Here is a 15,140-nt window from a genome sequence, read left to right on the forward strand (position 1 = left end):
ACCAAAGTCAACCAAAAATTAAATTTTAACTCTAGAAATTTCTATTTCTCATCTTTTGACATAGAAGGCTTTCCGGATATGGGTCCGGACCACGCACGCAAATCAAGGTGAGGTAAAAAGGAGGGTTTTAGGCCTCGGAACACTAAATTTACTTGCAACACAAGTGATGACCTTTTGGGTCATCACACCGCTACGATCGATCCAGCTGACATCCCGTCCAAGCGGCGAAGCAGTGAAATCCGACATGGTTTAGTTCAAATCCAGTACTCACCATACCCGCCAAGTCAAAAAAATAACGCTCAGGGGACGACGGAGGCGGACGTAGTATGAAAGTGTATCAAACCAAGCACATAGAAAAGATTCCCTAACTATATGTATGAGGGAAAAATCTTATGGAATGGGGGACAGTTTCTCTCTCTCTCTTTCCTCTCCTCTGTAACCTTCATAGTAGAAGGTAGAACAAAGCAATCTCCAAGAGAATATGTAAAAGGGCTTCTTCCATTGATTAATGAGAGACAAAATGAAAAATATCAATAAGATCGATTACCTCTATCTCATTTTATGCATTATTTTCCGATTAGTTTATAGATCTGGAGCTTAATACGTTTAACTAAGATTTACCCCTTCATTGTTTCTATTGATTTAATCGAAAATGTTTCAATATCTTTTTGGTCAAACACACAATATAATATTTTCATAACAGTATTGCCTTTATATCTATTATCACAAAATAGTAATGGATAAATAGAACACTTTTAGGTAGTAAAATTTGTGAATCTATCTCTGAGAGGGTTACTTCATCTTATGAATTATATGCAATTCTAATTGTCGAATGGCGACTAAGTGAAACGCAATTCAATGTGTCATTTACAGCAAAGACAGATAAGATAAGAGAGGTCTAGCAAAATTGGTCGTAGTCAGCTTTTGGGCGAATCAGTACTCGTGTTTTCTGATCTTGCAAAAGGCCTAAAATATATAGTCAAAGTTTTCAACTTTTGAAGAAGCAATTGTACAAACACATCGAGCTATCTATGTGTTCTCTTCTATTTAAGATCTTTCACATCTTATCGTCGAAATTGCTACTAACCTTTGACCAAGTGTGACAGTACACTTGCTCAAAATCACGTTTGCACCGAAGTTTGTCACTTTGCAATAATTGAACTCTTTCTACATTGTTCATAAAATGTTGGAAATGCCATAAGCCAATACTGGAAATTAGATACCGGAAAAGCCAATAGTTGAACTTTTTATATTTTTGCTAATTTATCACTAAATCGCATGTAGCTAACAGAATTTCTTTATAATCTGTCACTAATCCGTTGCTAAATAGGATTAGCAGCGAATTTTTTTATTTAGCTACAAAATTTGTCCGACGCTAAAATTTGTTGTTTTAGTATTAGTAGTGAATAGGCATTTGCCAAATGGGCCTATGTGATGTCAGTCATGAGACTTTTAATTATAGCCATTGAAATTACGTCTATTTTAGTTAATGTAGTAATAAAGTCATAAAACTGAATAAGTAGCTTTTTTCTTTTGTGATTTTATTTTATGAATCTCATATTTTGAACCGCTAAATTATATTGACGCAATTCATACGTTTTACCTTAAATTTTGTGTCAAATCGTTTCCTTTTTCCATCATAAGAAAGTATATTTGAAGCTTTTATTAATGTCCTGAAAGAGCTTGTAGTGAAATTATTGAAGTATGTGTTCGAGATTCGACATGTCCAATTAAAAAAGGTAATGAATAGATAGATGATAATTCATAATAAGAAGTTGCATGTTTTACAATATGACTAGGAACATTTGGAAAGTAGAGTTAGGCATTACCGAATAAGAGAAAATCTAGTTTATGGGACAACAGTGTCAGTGCAACAACTACATTTTGCTTCTTTAAACAAAAGTTCTCATTGAAAAGAAAAAAATGTTCTCGTTCATCCATTTCGTCTGTCCTAACAGAGTTTGATATATTTTATATGTTTACTTGAGATATCAAACTGTACATGTCGATTGTAGAATATTTATTGCTACTCGACGTTTGCCTCTCTCATGAACAAATGTATTTGATCATAAAAAATGCAGTAGTCTCTATCACATAATATAAATTAAATTCAGTTTTTCAATACCCTTTAACTTTTTTTACCTTAACTTCAGATATTATTTTCTTTCAAATATCACCAAATTTATGTCCAAAAGTCGACACACTTTTTGACCCAAAATGTAGGGGTACAAACTAAACCGGAAAACCATACCAAACCGAAAAGTTAAACCAAACCGATTAAAAAACTCGAGTAGGTTTGGTTTAATTTGATTTGGTATTGAGTAAAGAAAATTCGAATCAAACCGACATATAAATATATAATTTTTCTATATACTTCTAAGACTTTTTATTAAATTTTCTTTAGAAAATGTCTAGAAATATTTGCGATTCTCTTATGGGATGTAATATTTAATTAAATATGAAATGCTATATATTTATTAACTTTAAATAATGGGTTGTATGATCACTTTCTTATCAAGTGCTTGTGAAATAAATCAATCTCTTTATTCTTCCATATTCGTATATCAAGATCTATCAAATTCTTATATCTTTTTCGAATTTGAAATAGTATTTCAACAATTTAAAATTAAATAGAACATATCATTATATAGGTTCATATTTATTTTTATGTTTAATTATTAATTTCAGTTAATCTTGAAAGTGTACATCAACATAAAATTATTGTTAGACGACTAAAAAATAACTATCATGTGTTACTAAGAAAATTCTTCCATAAAAATATTTTAATAGATCATATATTTGTCAATTTTTTTTTAATTTTTACTAACATATATTTACTTGTCAAAAATTTAACAAGGTAAGAATGAAATAATAATCATATTACAAAAAAATCTGAAAAACCCGACAAAACCGAACCAATCCAAACCGATATAGTTGGTTTGGTTTGGTTTTGATAAAGACCGAACCAATCCGGTCCATGTACACCCCTATCCAAATGTATTTTATCGGCTAGTTATCAGCTCAAACTTTTCTTATGACAGACAGTTGGAATGTTATTGTATCGATCGACCGGTTGTTTTGAGCTCTAGTGTGTCGTTCGGCGGTTTGAGACGTTGAGTAGCTTCACTTCATGTCTGTTTACCCTCAAAATCGGATAACAATTAAATTTATATGTGATTTTAAGGATACATAATATAAGTTGATACAAATTAAGAAAATAGATTAATATTAAAAATTAATGATAAGAAAAGAAACACAAACCACACAAATCGCGAGAACAAAATAACAAGATGATAAAAACTAGAAATAACAATGTATTGCTTTTTGCTGCGTATCACAATGTGTTTTACAAATGATCAAACCTCCCTTTATATAGTAGGGGAGTCCTACTCTTGATACAATTCTATAAAAGGTAAAACATCTTATGATTTGCTAATTAAACGACCTTTCCTTGATATGTGCCGAGATTTCTGTCGTGATGTCCAGCCGATCACAAGTATTTTAGCCTTCCGTTATTTGGCTTGACAAAGTTCCCTCGATCTTGTTCGGTCCCGAAGTCACGAGCTCAACGATTTAACTTTGCGCCTTGGTTCTATAACCCAGGCTCGAGCTTTGACCTGTCATATTTCAGTCTCAACTGGTCATACAATAAACGAATGCAAGTTAGACCGTATACAGATAGTCCCCTTGTTTTTCGGAGAGAAGACGATAAGAAGCAATATAAACTTCCGAGCCTTGCTTCGATAAATCATGACGTAAGCGACAAAAGGTAACTGAAACGTCTCGTCGTTCTAGTCTCCAAGGCATTAAGTGTGTCACGACCAAAAAATCACTAGTCGTGATGGCACCTAATTCGATCCTCAAGATAAGACAACTAACAATCAATACAATTCAAATGAGATTATAGGAAAAATAGAGAAGAATTATCTGAACATTTACAAATTAACCCAAGAACTGGCAATACGAATCATGAGCTTCTAAGACTTAGAATTTATGTACAAGGCTGATACAAATAAATACACGATTTATTTGAAATTTACATAACATATTAGCAAGACCTAATCTACGAAGGACATGTGGAAGCTATATCCGGAATGCATCAAACATCTTTAGAGTCAGCTCCCGACATTACCAGCAGCTCTGCTCCAAAAGAAAATCTACACGCAAGGTGCAAAAGTGTAGTATGAGTACAACCGACTACATGTACACAGTAAGTATCTTGTCTAACCTCGTCGAAGTAGTGATGAGGCTTTTTAATTAGAAGATATTGATAAAACATGCACCGTAAATCAGCAATAGAACTATACCACGTTATAACAGAGAAGAATGCATGAAGCGAATACACAAAACAATAATCGAGTGCTAGCAGAGATCACAATTTAGCAACTTCCAATACCTCGACCAATACATTACTTAGAATGAAACCAATAAACCACGACATTCACTTTATAACTTTCAAAGCATGAGGAATGTACTCAGATACCAAGTCAATTAAACGGAAACACCCTTCGTGCTTTTATCTCATCCTCACCCAATATACGTATAACAGTACCAATCGATCACAAGAATTACAAAGTAGGAAATATGCAAGTAGCAATAATGAACGAGGATATATATGTGGGCAACATAAATAGACTAGGCAGAAGGCATATGAGTAATGACAACAATTAGGAAAACATGGAATATCAACTTTAGCTAACGAGTATGGTGAAGGCCTAGGTACAAGCATAAGAAATAAGAAAGGCACACATGATATTTACAAGTTAACGAGTAGAGGCATGAATGACTAGCATTGTGAAAGGCTTATACTAAAGTGCAATAGAATAGATACGACATGAGTGTAATTATAAAAGCAGGAAATAGGCATGGTATTTGCAAGTTAAGCAAGTAGGAGGTTGTGACGACCCAAAGGGCCATCACCTGTTTTCTTATCCATTCCGAGCTTCCGAGGCCTTGAAAACCTCATTTATAGTTGCCTCGATTTGCGTGTGCAATCCGGCGCGTAGCCGGAAGCTCAAATATGAAATTCTGTGAAAATTTGCTAAGTTTTGATATTAAAATGAATAAATTTGACTTCGGTCAACATTTTGGGTAAACGGGCCCGGACCTGTAATTTAACGGTCCCGGAAGGTCCATAAGAAAATATGGGACTTGGGCGTATGCCCAAAATCAAATTCCGAGGTCCCAGGTCCGAGAAATGAATTTTTGAGTAAAATTGTTTTCTGAAAATATTTAAGGAAAATGGAAATAAAATTTGATTAGAAAGTGATGGTATCGGGCCCGTATTTTAATTCTGGCGCCTGGTACAGGTCTTATATATGGTTTAAGCACTTTCTGTAATGTTTGGTTGAAAACAGACGTCGTTTGACGTGTTTCGGACTCAAAATGGAAAATTTGATGTTTTATGAAATTTGAAAGAATTCTTGGATTTTAAAACTTAATGCATGGTATATGACGTTATTTTGGCGATTTGATTGCACGGTTAAGTTAGTAGGATGTTGTTGAGTTAGTGTATGTGTTTGGTTAGGAGCCTCGAGGGCTCGGGAGTGTTTCAGAGTGATTTCGGACTTAGGAAAAATGCAAAAAATTTCAGAAAATTGCAAAAAATTTCAGAAAATTGCAGAAACAGTACCCATGAATAGTACCCTATGAACAATACCCATGAATAGTGCCCCATGAACAGTACCCCGTGAACAGTAGCCATGGACAGTACCCCATGAACAGTAAAAACGCGTGAACAGTAAGTCAGTAACCCCGAAAACATTCTGGGCAGAATGTAACTTCTAATTTTTCATTTTTAGCAAACTGGAGCTTGGGGAGAGGCAATTTTCGGGATATTTTTAGAGAAAATAACGGGATAAGTGTTCTTAACTTAATTTTGGTTAGATTACCCGAATCTATTACTAGTTTTGACATTTAATTGGTGATTTTAGTTGGGAAAATCTTGAAAACCCTATTGGTTTAATTTGAAGATTTGAGGGTCGAGTTGATGTCGGATTTTGGTAAAATTGGTATGGTTGGACTCGTGGTTGGATGAGGTTTCATATTCCATAATTTTTGTTGGGTTCCAAGACGTGGGCCCCACAGGCGAATTTTTAATGCAATTTCGGATTTTAAATGGAAAATGTAGAATTTCATATGAAATTAATTCCTTTAATTTTTATTGACTTAATCAAATTGTTTATGACTAGATTTGAGAATTTCGGGCACGAATTCGCGAGGCAAAGGCTTGTTGGAATTTTGAATTGGTTGCAAAGCGAGGTAAGTGTTTTGGTCTAACCTTAGCCTGAGGGAATAGGAGCTGAGTCTTAATTGCTACTTGCTATTTGTCGAGTACGGCGTATAGGCATGGTGACGAGTATCTATACGTTGGTGTCTAGCATGACCGTAAGTCCTTATATTGCGAATGTTCGAATTTGGTTATATCTTCCATGATTAAATGATGACTTCTATATATTGTGAAGTGCATGTGAAAGAAATGGTGATATTTAATATTTGAGGAGCGTTGGCTCAAGTTATAAAATGAATTACTAAGTAAAAAATGAAAGAAAGGGAAAGAATTATTGAATTATTCCCTTCCTAAGATAATTGTGGAATTGTTGATATATTCCTTGCCGGGAATTTTATTGTTAATTGTTGTGCCCTTATTGGAATCCCGATTATTATCCAGTTTACTTCCTTGCCCCTTATTTGTGATTGTTGTTTGGGTGACGAAGAGTGATAAAGCACGAAGGGTGATGCCGTGTATTGTTTGATATGGTGAGGAAAGAGTGTAAAGCACGAAGGGTGATGTCGTGCCGTACGATGTGCCATTCCGTACTGATATCTATGTCACGCCCCAAAACCGAGGAACGCGACCAATGCTCAATCGAGTGAACCCAACTGAGCAAGCCTTATCAACCACTATCTGCCCAACTCAATAAGAATAAGGAAGTCATGCTTACCTTTATTTAAACGAGGAGAGGTAGTACATTCAACTTCTTAGTTCATTTCATATCACAACATTAAAATGTGGTTGACTTCCAAGGTTCCAAACAAGTTATATTGTAGAAGAAAGCAAGGGTACAAGGTTACAACATGGTCCATTGACCTATCCAATACCCATACATAACCCACACAAATGTCTACGGAGCCTGTAAGGATACGGGAGACATGACAGCAATGCCGGCAAAAAGGCCCCGGCTATACCTCAAAAGTAAAAGTTCAAAACAAGAAGATGTGAAATATAGCCCCTCGAAGGAGAAGGGGTCTCACCAAGATCTTTAGAAGAAGGATGCTCCGCTACACACGATCGCCACTATCCGCTATGGCGCCACCTACATTCATAAAAAAATGTAGCGCGCCCGGCAAAAGGGACGTTAGTACCATGGAATAGTACTAGTATGTATAACTAAACACCATTTTACTAGAAAGAACTATCAAGCAAGTACAAGTAAGTCACGTGAGTAAATCAAATATGCAGTTCATGCAATCCTTCATATAATTTCCAAAACTCAGTTTGGGGCATCTCTTTCATATGTTCATCACTGTTCTCAATGCCACCGCTATCTTAAGCGGAGTCCGATCATGACCCGACCGGCTAGGTCACATCATTGGAGGCATATATCTTAATCAATATTTCATTTCCTTTATCCGGAATTTAATATCAACACATTACCACCATGTGTGCGGCATGGTGTCCGATCTCGACCCGATCGGCTAGGTCGCCTTATCTAGGCATTATCCCTTTCTCATTAGTCATCACGTCATAATCTTTATTTCATATATATCATATCAATCCCGGGGCACTCAGGGCCACCATTATCACCTCGTTTTCCATTTTTAATATTCATCTTACAAGTTGTGATCATAGACATATACGTAAATTCAAGTTGCAATCACAGGTAAGTGAGCATATAGCTAGCATGAATAATTCTCCTTTTCGATCTTGGCTTGCAGCCTAAGCATTTCAACGCATAATTGTATTCTTCATACTTATCTAATTATCAAGAATGGTACATTACTCACATTGAGGCACAACCTTCACGTATATGTGTAGATAATTGCAAATCAATTAATGCATAATAACAATCAATATACTAACCAATTCAGCTCTTACCACACTTTCGTAAATGCCAACGGACCTCAATTTCTAATAAAAGGGAGTTTTAGCCATACATACCTTGTTGAAGCTTTCCTTAAATAACTACAACGTTCCGAAAATTCTAGCAATCCCAATCTACTTTGAGACATAACAAAATTGAACATAAGTTAGGAAGGTATTCATGGTTTCAGCTCATTTGAGCATTTCATCAAATACTAGTTGAGCATCTTGATTTCAAATCTCTTTTACTAGGTTTCCTTCATTCCCCAACCCAATCTTTACTTGTTTATGTTTACCAATCCTTTCACAAACCTAATTTGTACATGCATGTATATATAGTAGTATTACACCCAAGAATCATACCTCAATACCCCAAACTCGAAATTAAAGTCTAGGGTATAGAACCTTACCTCTTAGATGAAGAACTTGTGATTGGGTTCTTTGATTCTTGAAGATTGATGCAAGATTGGATGATTGAATGTTGGGTTCCTCCTTATCTCTCTAAAATGCTCTCATCTCTCTCTAAAATGAGTAAGAAATGACCCCAAAAAGAACCCCAAGGCCTATATATTAAAATGGGATCGGGTTATAAAAATAGGAAAATTAACCCTCCGAAGTCGGGTTTGTGATCGCAGAATGGACCGCAAAACATGAATGTGGGTCGCAAAATGCATCGCAGAATCGGTGCCCAAAACTGGGCTACACTGGTCCAATTTGCGACCAGATTTGCGGCAAATGGTCAACCCAACTACCCTTGAAATCAATAGTACAAGCACGTAACATGTCTTCAAGCGTCTGAATAGTCCGCTCTACTTGCCCATCGGTTTGTGGATGAAAAGCTGTGATAAGGTTTACCTGCGTACCCAAACCTTGCTGAAATTTCTTCCAAAAGTGGGCTGTAAACTGAGCCCCGCGATCTGAAATGATTGAGACTGGAGTGCCATGCAACCTGACTATTTCTTTGATATACAGTTGAGCATACTATTCCGCTATGTCGGTAGATTTAACTGGCAAGAAATGCACTGATTTCGTGAGTCGATCCACGATCACCCAAATTGAGTCGAATTTGGTCGGAGTGCACGGTAACCCTAACACAAAATCCATGTTAATCATCTCCCATTTCCACGTTGGAATTTCTATGCATAGAGCCAATCCACCGGGCCTTTGATGTTCGGCCTTCACTTGTTGGCAATTCGGACATTTCGCCACAAAATCCGCCACACCCCTCTTCATGTTGTTCCACCAATAAATTTCCTTGAGATCATGATACATTTTTGTAGAACCTGGGTGCACGGAATACCTGGAAGTGTGAGCCTCTGCCATGATCCTTTCCCGAAGATCGTCAATATCAGAAACACACAGGCGGTCTTGGTACCGTAGGGTACCATCATTCATGCCAACGGAAAAAGCTATGGTCTTGTGTTTATGAATCCCCTTCTTCATTGTGCTAACAACGGATCGTTAAATTGCTTCTCTTTCACCTCTGCCACGAGCGATGATTCAGCCCCATTATGTACCATTACTCCTCCTTCATTAGAGTATGCAAGGCGAACTCCCAAACTGGCCAATTGGTGAACCTCCCTGGCTAACAGTCTCTCATATGCCTCCAAATGAGTCAAACTTCCGATGGATTTTCGACTAAGAGCGTCGGCCACAACATTAGCCTTCCCCGGGTGATAGAGAATATCAATATCATAGTCCTTGAGTAATTATAGCCATCTTCGTTGCCTTAGATTCAACTCCTTCTACTTGAAAATATATTGAAGGCTCTTGTGGTCCATGAATACATCCACATAGACCCCGTATAGATAATGTCGCCAAATCTTTAGTGCGAAAACCACCGCTGCAAGCTCTAAGTCATGAGTTGGATAGTTCTTTTCATGATTCTTGAGTTGCCTAGAAGCGTAGGCTATAACCTTTCCATGTTGCATCAGCACACACCCGAGCCCGACTCTCGAAGCATCGCAATACACCACAAATCCCTTTGTACCCTCTGGCAGGGCTAATACCGGTGTTGTTGTCAACCTTGATTTCAATTCTTGAAAACTCTTTTCACAAGCATCGGACCATTGGAATTTAACAGCTTTCTGCGTCAATTTGGTCAATGGAGAGGCAAGAGTAGAAAACCCTTCCACAAACCTCCTGTAGTACCCAGCTAAACCCAAGAAGCTGCGGATTTCGGTTGGAGTGGTAGGTCTAGGCCAATTCTTTACTACTGCAACCTTCTGAGAATCAACCATAATTCCTTCCCTGGAAACGACATGACCCAAGAACGCGACAGATTTAAGCCAAAATTCACATTTTGAAAATTTCGCATACAATTGATGTTGCTGAAGAGTCTGCAAAACTGCCCTGAGATGGTCAGCATGGTCCTCCCGACTTCGGGAATATACCATAATTTTGTCAATGAACACTATCACAAAGGAGTCTAGAAAGGGCTTGAAGACCCTATTCATAAGGTCCATGAAAGCTGAGGGGGCATTTGTTAGCCCAAAAGACATCACCATAAATTCAAAGTGACCATACCAGTTTCTGAAAGCTGTTTTTGGAATGTCTTGTTCCCTTATCTTTAATTGATGATACTTGGACCGCAAGTCAATCTTTGAGAAACACATAGCACCTTGCAATTGATCAAACAAGTCATCTATCCTTGGAAGAGGATATTTGTTCTTGATTGTGACCTTGTTGAGTTGCCGGTAGTCAATACACATCCGCAGCGATCCATCTTTCTTCCTTACAAACAAGACCGGGGCGCCCCATGGCGACACATTCGGCCGGATGAAACCCTTCTATAACATATCCTTCAATTGTTCCTTTAGCTCTTTCAATTCTGCTGGTGCCATTGTGTAGGGTGGAATTGATATAGGTTGCGTTTCTGGCATCACATCGATACCAAAATCAATCTCCCGATCTAGGGGAACACCAGGGAGCTCATCTGGAAATTCATTCACAACCGGTATAGACTCAAGGCTAAGCGCCTCGGCATCAAGATCTGTAACCCGAACTAGATGATAGATACACCCCTTCTTGATCATCTTCGCAACCTTAAGGTAGAAAATAAACCGACCTCCAGGCACTACATTATCACCCTTCCATTCAATAACGGGCTCATCAGGGAATTTAAGCCTAATAGGTCTAGTCCGACAATCAAGCTTAGCAATGTATGAATAAAGCCAATCCATTCCCATTATTACATCAAAGTCGACCATCCCTAACTCAACAAGATCGGTCGTGGTATCCCTACCCCATACCGTGACAATGTAACTCCTATAGACTCGAGCAGCCAAAATTGACTCACCAACCAGAGTAGATACTGAAAATGGTTCATAAAGCTGTTCTGGTGCTATCACAAATTCCATAGCCACAAAAGGGGTAACATAGGATAAGGTAGAACCGGGGTCAATAAGTGCTTACACATCATAAGATTGGACAGTCAGAATACCTGTAACAACATATGGAGAAGCCTCTGCGGTCAGGAGACCACTCATAACATAGAATCGGCTAGGTCCTCCTGAACTTTGCGCACTACCCCTAGCTGAACCACGCCTTGCGGGTGCTGGGGTACCTCGAGCTGGAGAAGGGGCTGAAGATGTAGTAGCTGCTGGGCTGGTGGGCTGAGCTGTGCCCCTACCCGCTCCCTGGCGGGATACACAACAATGCCTCTGAATATGGCCCCTAATCCCATATCTATAGCATATGGGTAACTCCGTATAACGAATTCCCAAGTTCATCTTCCCACACTTAGGACATGGGGACCTCTACTGCTGCTGGGACTTCTCTCCTGACCGACCCCGCTGATGGGATCCCCTATTGCTTTGGCCGGGCCTGAAACGACTCCAGTGATGCTGGCTGGGCCCTGATGGCGGTGCACTGGCTAAAGACTGGGCAATAGACTGGGAAGGTACTAATGATCCTCCCCTAAAAGCCGATCTTCCCCCAACTAGTGACTCTCCCATGTTGCCTGTAGATCGGGCCTTACTGTTATGCTCTATTTCCATTATATTCTTTAATTTACGGTTCTTTGTGGCTTGAGCAAATGCTACCATCTTCCCGTAGTTCATGTCAGAATTCAATGCAGCCGTAGAAGCCTCATTAATAGTGAAAGAATTAAGACCCTGAACAAACCGGTGCACCCCGGCCTCCATTGTGGGCAACATATGAATGGCATACGTTGACAAGCGAGCAAACTCCATGTGGTACTCCCACACACTCCTGTTACCTTGCCTTAAATTTTCAAACTCCGTTGCATGGGCTGCCCTTGTCTCGGCGGGCAAGAAATGATCTATAAAGGCATCATCAAACTCACTCCACCTCGTTGGAGGACGCCCCTCCTCACGGGAATCCTCCCACAACTCAAACCACGAATAGGCCACCCCTTTCAGACGGTAGGCAGCCAACTCCACTCCCTCTGTCTCAGTTGCACGCATCACCCTAAGGGTCTTGTGCATCTCATCAATGAAATCCTCGGGGTGTTCTTCTGTATTGGCATCCGTAAATACTGGAGGGTCTAACGGAAGAAATCTATTCACCTTGGAACTGGTGGAATCCCCTTGCTGGCTGGATGAACTAGGCACAACATTTGACCTCTGGGCCTGAGAGGCTACTAATTGGGTCAACATTTGAATAGCTCCCCTAAGATCCCCATCATAAATACCAGATTCAGAAGCTGGGGCTGGAGGTGGAAAAAAAGTATCAACAGGAGGGATAGTGGTACCCTCTGTAGGTATAGAAACTGGGGGAGTCTACTCTGGAATAGAAGGATCCGACAGAGTAATAGCAGGGTGGCTACCCCCATCCGCAACATCAAGCAGTGAATCATCAACCACTCCTGGGGTGGCATTGGCTTCTTGACCAGTTCTCGCTTTCTTTTTAGGTGCCATTTACTGAAAGTTAGAACAACACACTGATTAGGAAAGAAATAGTTTCACCGCATGATTCGGAATATCAAAGAAGGGTGTTATTCCTAAATGCCCATGTAGCCTCCAACTTATAGATGTGGTTGACTACACACCGATAAGAAGGACTCTACCAGACACGGCTCCGAGATATCCTAGGACTCTTTAAAACCTTAGGCTCTGATACCAAGTTTGTCACGCCCCAAAACCGAGGAGCGCGACCGGCGCTCAATCGAGTGAACCCAACTGAGCAAGCCTTATCAACCACTATCTACCCAACTCAACAAGAATAAGGAAGTCATGCTTACCTTTATTTAAACTAGGAGAGGTAGTACATTCAACATCTTAGTTCATTTCATATCACAACATTAAAACGTGGTTGACTTCCAAGGTTCCATACAAGTTATATTGTAGAAGAAAGCAAGGGTACAAGGTTACAACATGGTCCATTGACCTATCCAATACCCATACATAACCCACACAAATGTCTACGGAGCCTGTAAGGATACGGAAGATATGACAGCAATGCCGGCAACAAGGCCCCGACTATACCTCAAAAGTAAAAGTCCAAAACAAGAAGATGTGAAATATAGCCCCTCGAAGGAGAAGGGGTCTCACTAAGATCTTTAGAAGAAGGATGCTGCGCTACACACGATCGCCACTATCCGTTATGGAGTCACCTACATTCATAAAAAAATGTAACGCCCCCGGCAAAAGGGACGTTAGTACCATGGAATAGTACTAGTATGTATAACTAAACACCATTTTACTAGAAAGAACTATCAAGCAAGTACAAGTAAGTCACGTGAGTAAATCAAATATGCAATTCATGCAATCCTTCATATAATTTCCAAAACTCAGTTTGGGGCATCTCTTTCATATGTTCATCACTGTTCTCAATGCCACCGCTATCTTAAGCGGAGTCCGATCACGACCTGACTGGCTAGGTCACCTCATTGGAGGCATATATCTCAATCAATATTTCATTTTCCTTATCCGGAATTCAATATCAGCACATTACCACCATGTGTGCGACATGGTGTCCGATTTCGACCCGATCGGCTAGGTCACCATATCTAGGCATTATCCCTTTCTCATTAGTTATCACGTCAGAATCTTTATTTCACATATATCATATCAATCCCGGGGCACTCAGGGCCACCATTATCACCTCGTTTTAGATTTTCAATATTCATCTTACAAGTTGTGATCATAGACATATACGTAAATTCAAGTTGCAATCACAGGTAAGTGAACACATAGCTAGCATGAATAATTCTCCGTTTCGATCTTGGCTTGCAGCCTAAGCATTTTAACGCATAATTGTATTCTTCATACTTCTCTAATTATCAAGAATGGTACATTACTCACATTCAGGCACAACCTTCACGTATATGTGTAGATAATTGCAAATCAATTAATGCATAATAACAATCAATATACTAACCAATTCAGCTCTTACCACACTTTCGTAAATGCCAACGGAGCTCAATTTCTAATAAAAAGGTGTTTTAGCCATACATACCTTGTTTAAGTTTTCCTTAAGTTACTACAACGTTCCGGAAATTCAAGCAATCCCAATCTACTTTGAGACATAACAAAATTGAACATAAGTTAGGAAGGTATTCATGTTTTTAACTCATTTGAGCATTTCATCAATTTCTAGTTGAGCATCTTGATTTCAAATCTCTTTTACTAGGTTTCCTTCATTCCCCAACCCAATCTTTACTTTTTTTTGTTCAACAATCCTTTCACAAACCTAATTTGTACATGAATATATACATAGTAGTATTACACCCAAGAATCATACCTCAATACCCCACCTTATACCCCAAACTCAAAATTAAAGTCTAGGGTATAGAACCTTACCTCTTAGATGAAGAACTTGTGATTGGGTTCTTTGATTCTTGAAGATTGATGCAAGATTGGATGATTGAATGTTGGGTTCCTCCTTATATCTCTAAAATGCTCTCATATCTCTCTAAAATATGTAAGAAATGACCCCAAAATGAACCCCAAAGCCTATATATTAAAATGGGGTCGGGTTATAAAAATAGGAAAATTAACCCTCCGAAGTCGGGTTTGCGATCGCATAATGGACCGCAAAAAATGAATGCGGGTCGCAAAATGCATCACAGAATCAGTGCCCAAAATTGGGCTAC

General features: G+C 38.9%; 1 protein-coding gene across 1 annotated transcript; it reads right to left on the minus strand.

Annotated features, from left to right (window-relative positions):
- Positions 1–10,872: 10,872 nt before the first annotated feature.
- LOC138879333 (uncharacterized) lies at positions 10,873–11,442 on the minus strand. The gene has a single exon (XM_070158942.1). The coding sequence runs from the start codon at positions 11,440–11,442 to the stop codon at positions 10,873–10,875; it is 570 nt and encodes a 189-aa protein (XP_070015043.1).
- Positions 11,443–15,140: the final 3,698 nt, after the last annotated feature.

The sequence above is a fragment of the Nicotiana sylvestris genome, chromosome 10, assembly GCF_000393655.2.
Source record: "Nicotiana sylvestris chromosome 10, ASM39365v2, whole genome shotgun sequence".
Lineage (NCBI taxonomy): Eukaryota > Viridiplantae > Streptophyta > Magnoliopsida > Solanales > Solanaceae > Nicotiana > Nicotiana sylvestris.

Coding starts and splice junctions, on each gene's coding strand:
- LOC138879333 (XM_070158942.1), bottom strand. CDS start 11,442: ATGGAATTTGTGATAGCACCAGAACAGCTTTATGAACCATTTTCAGTA.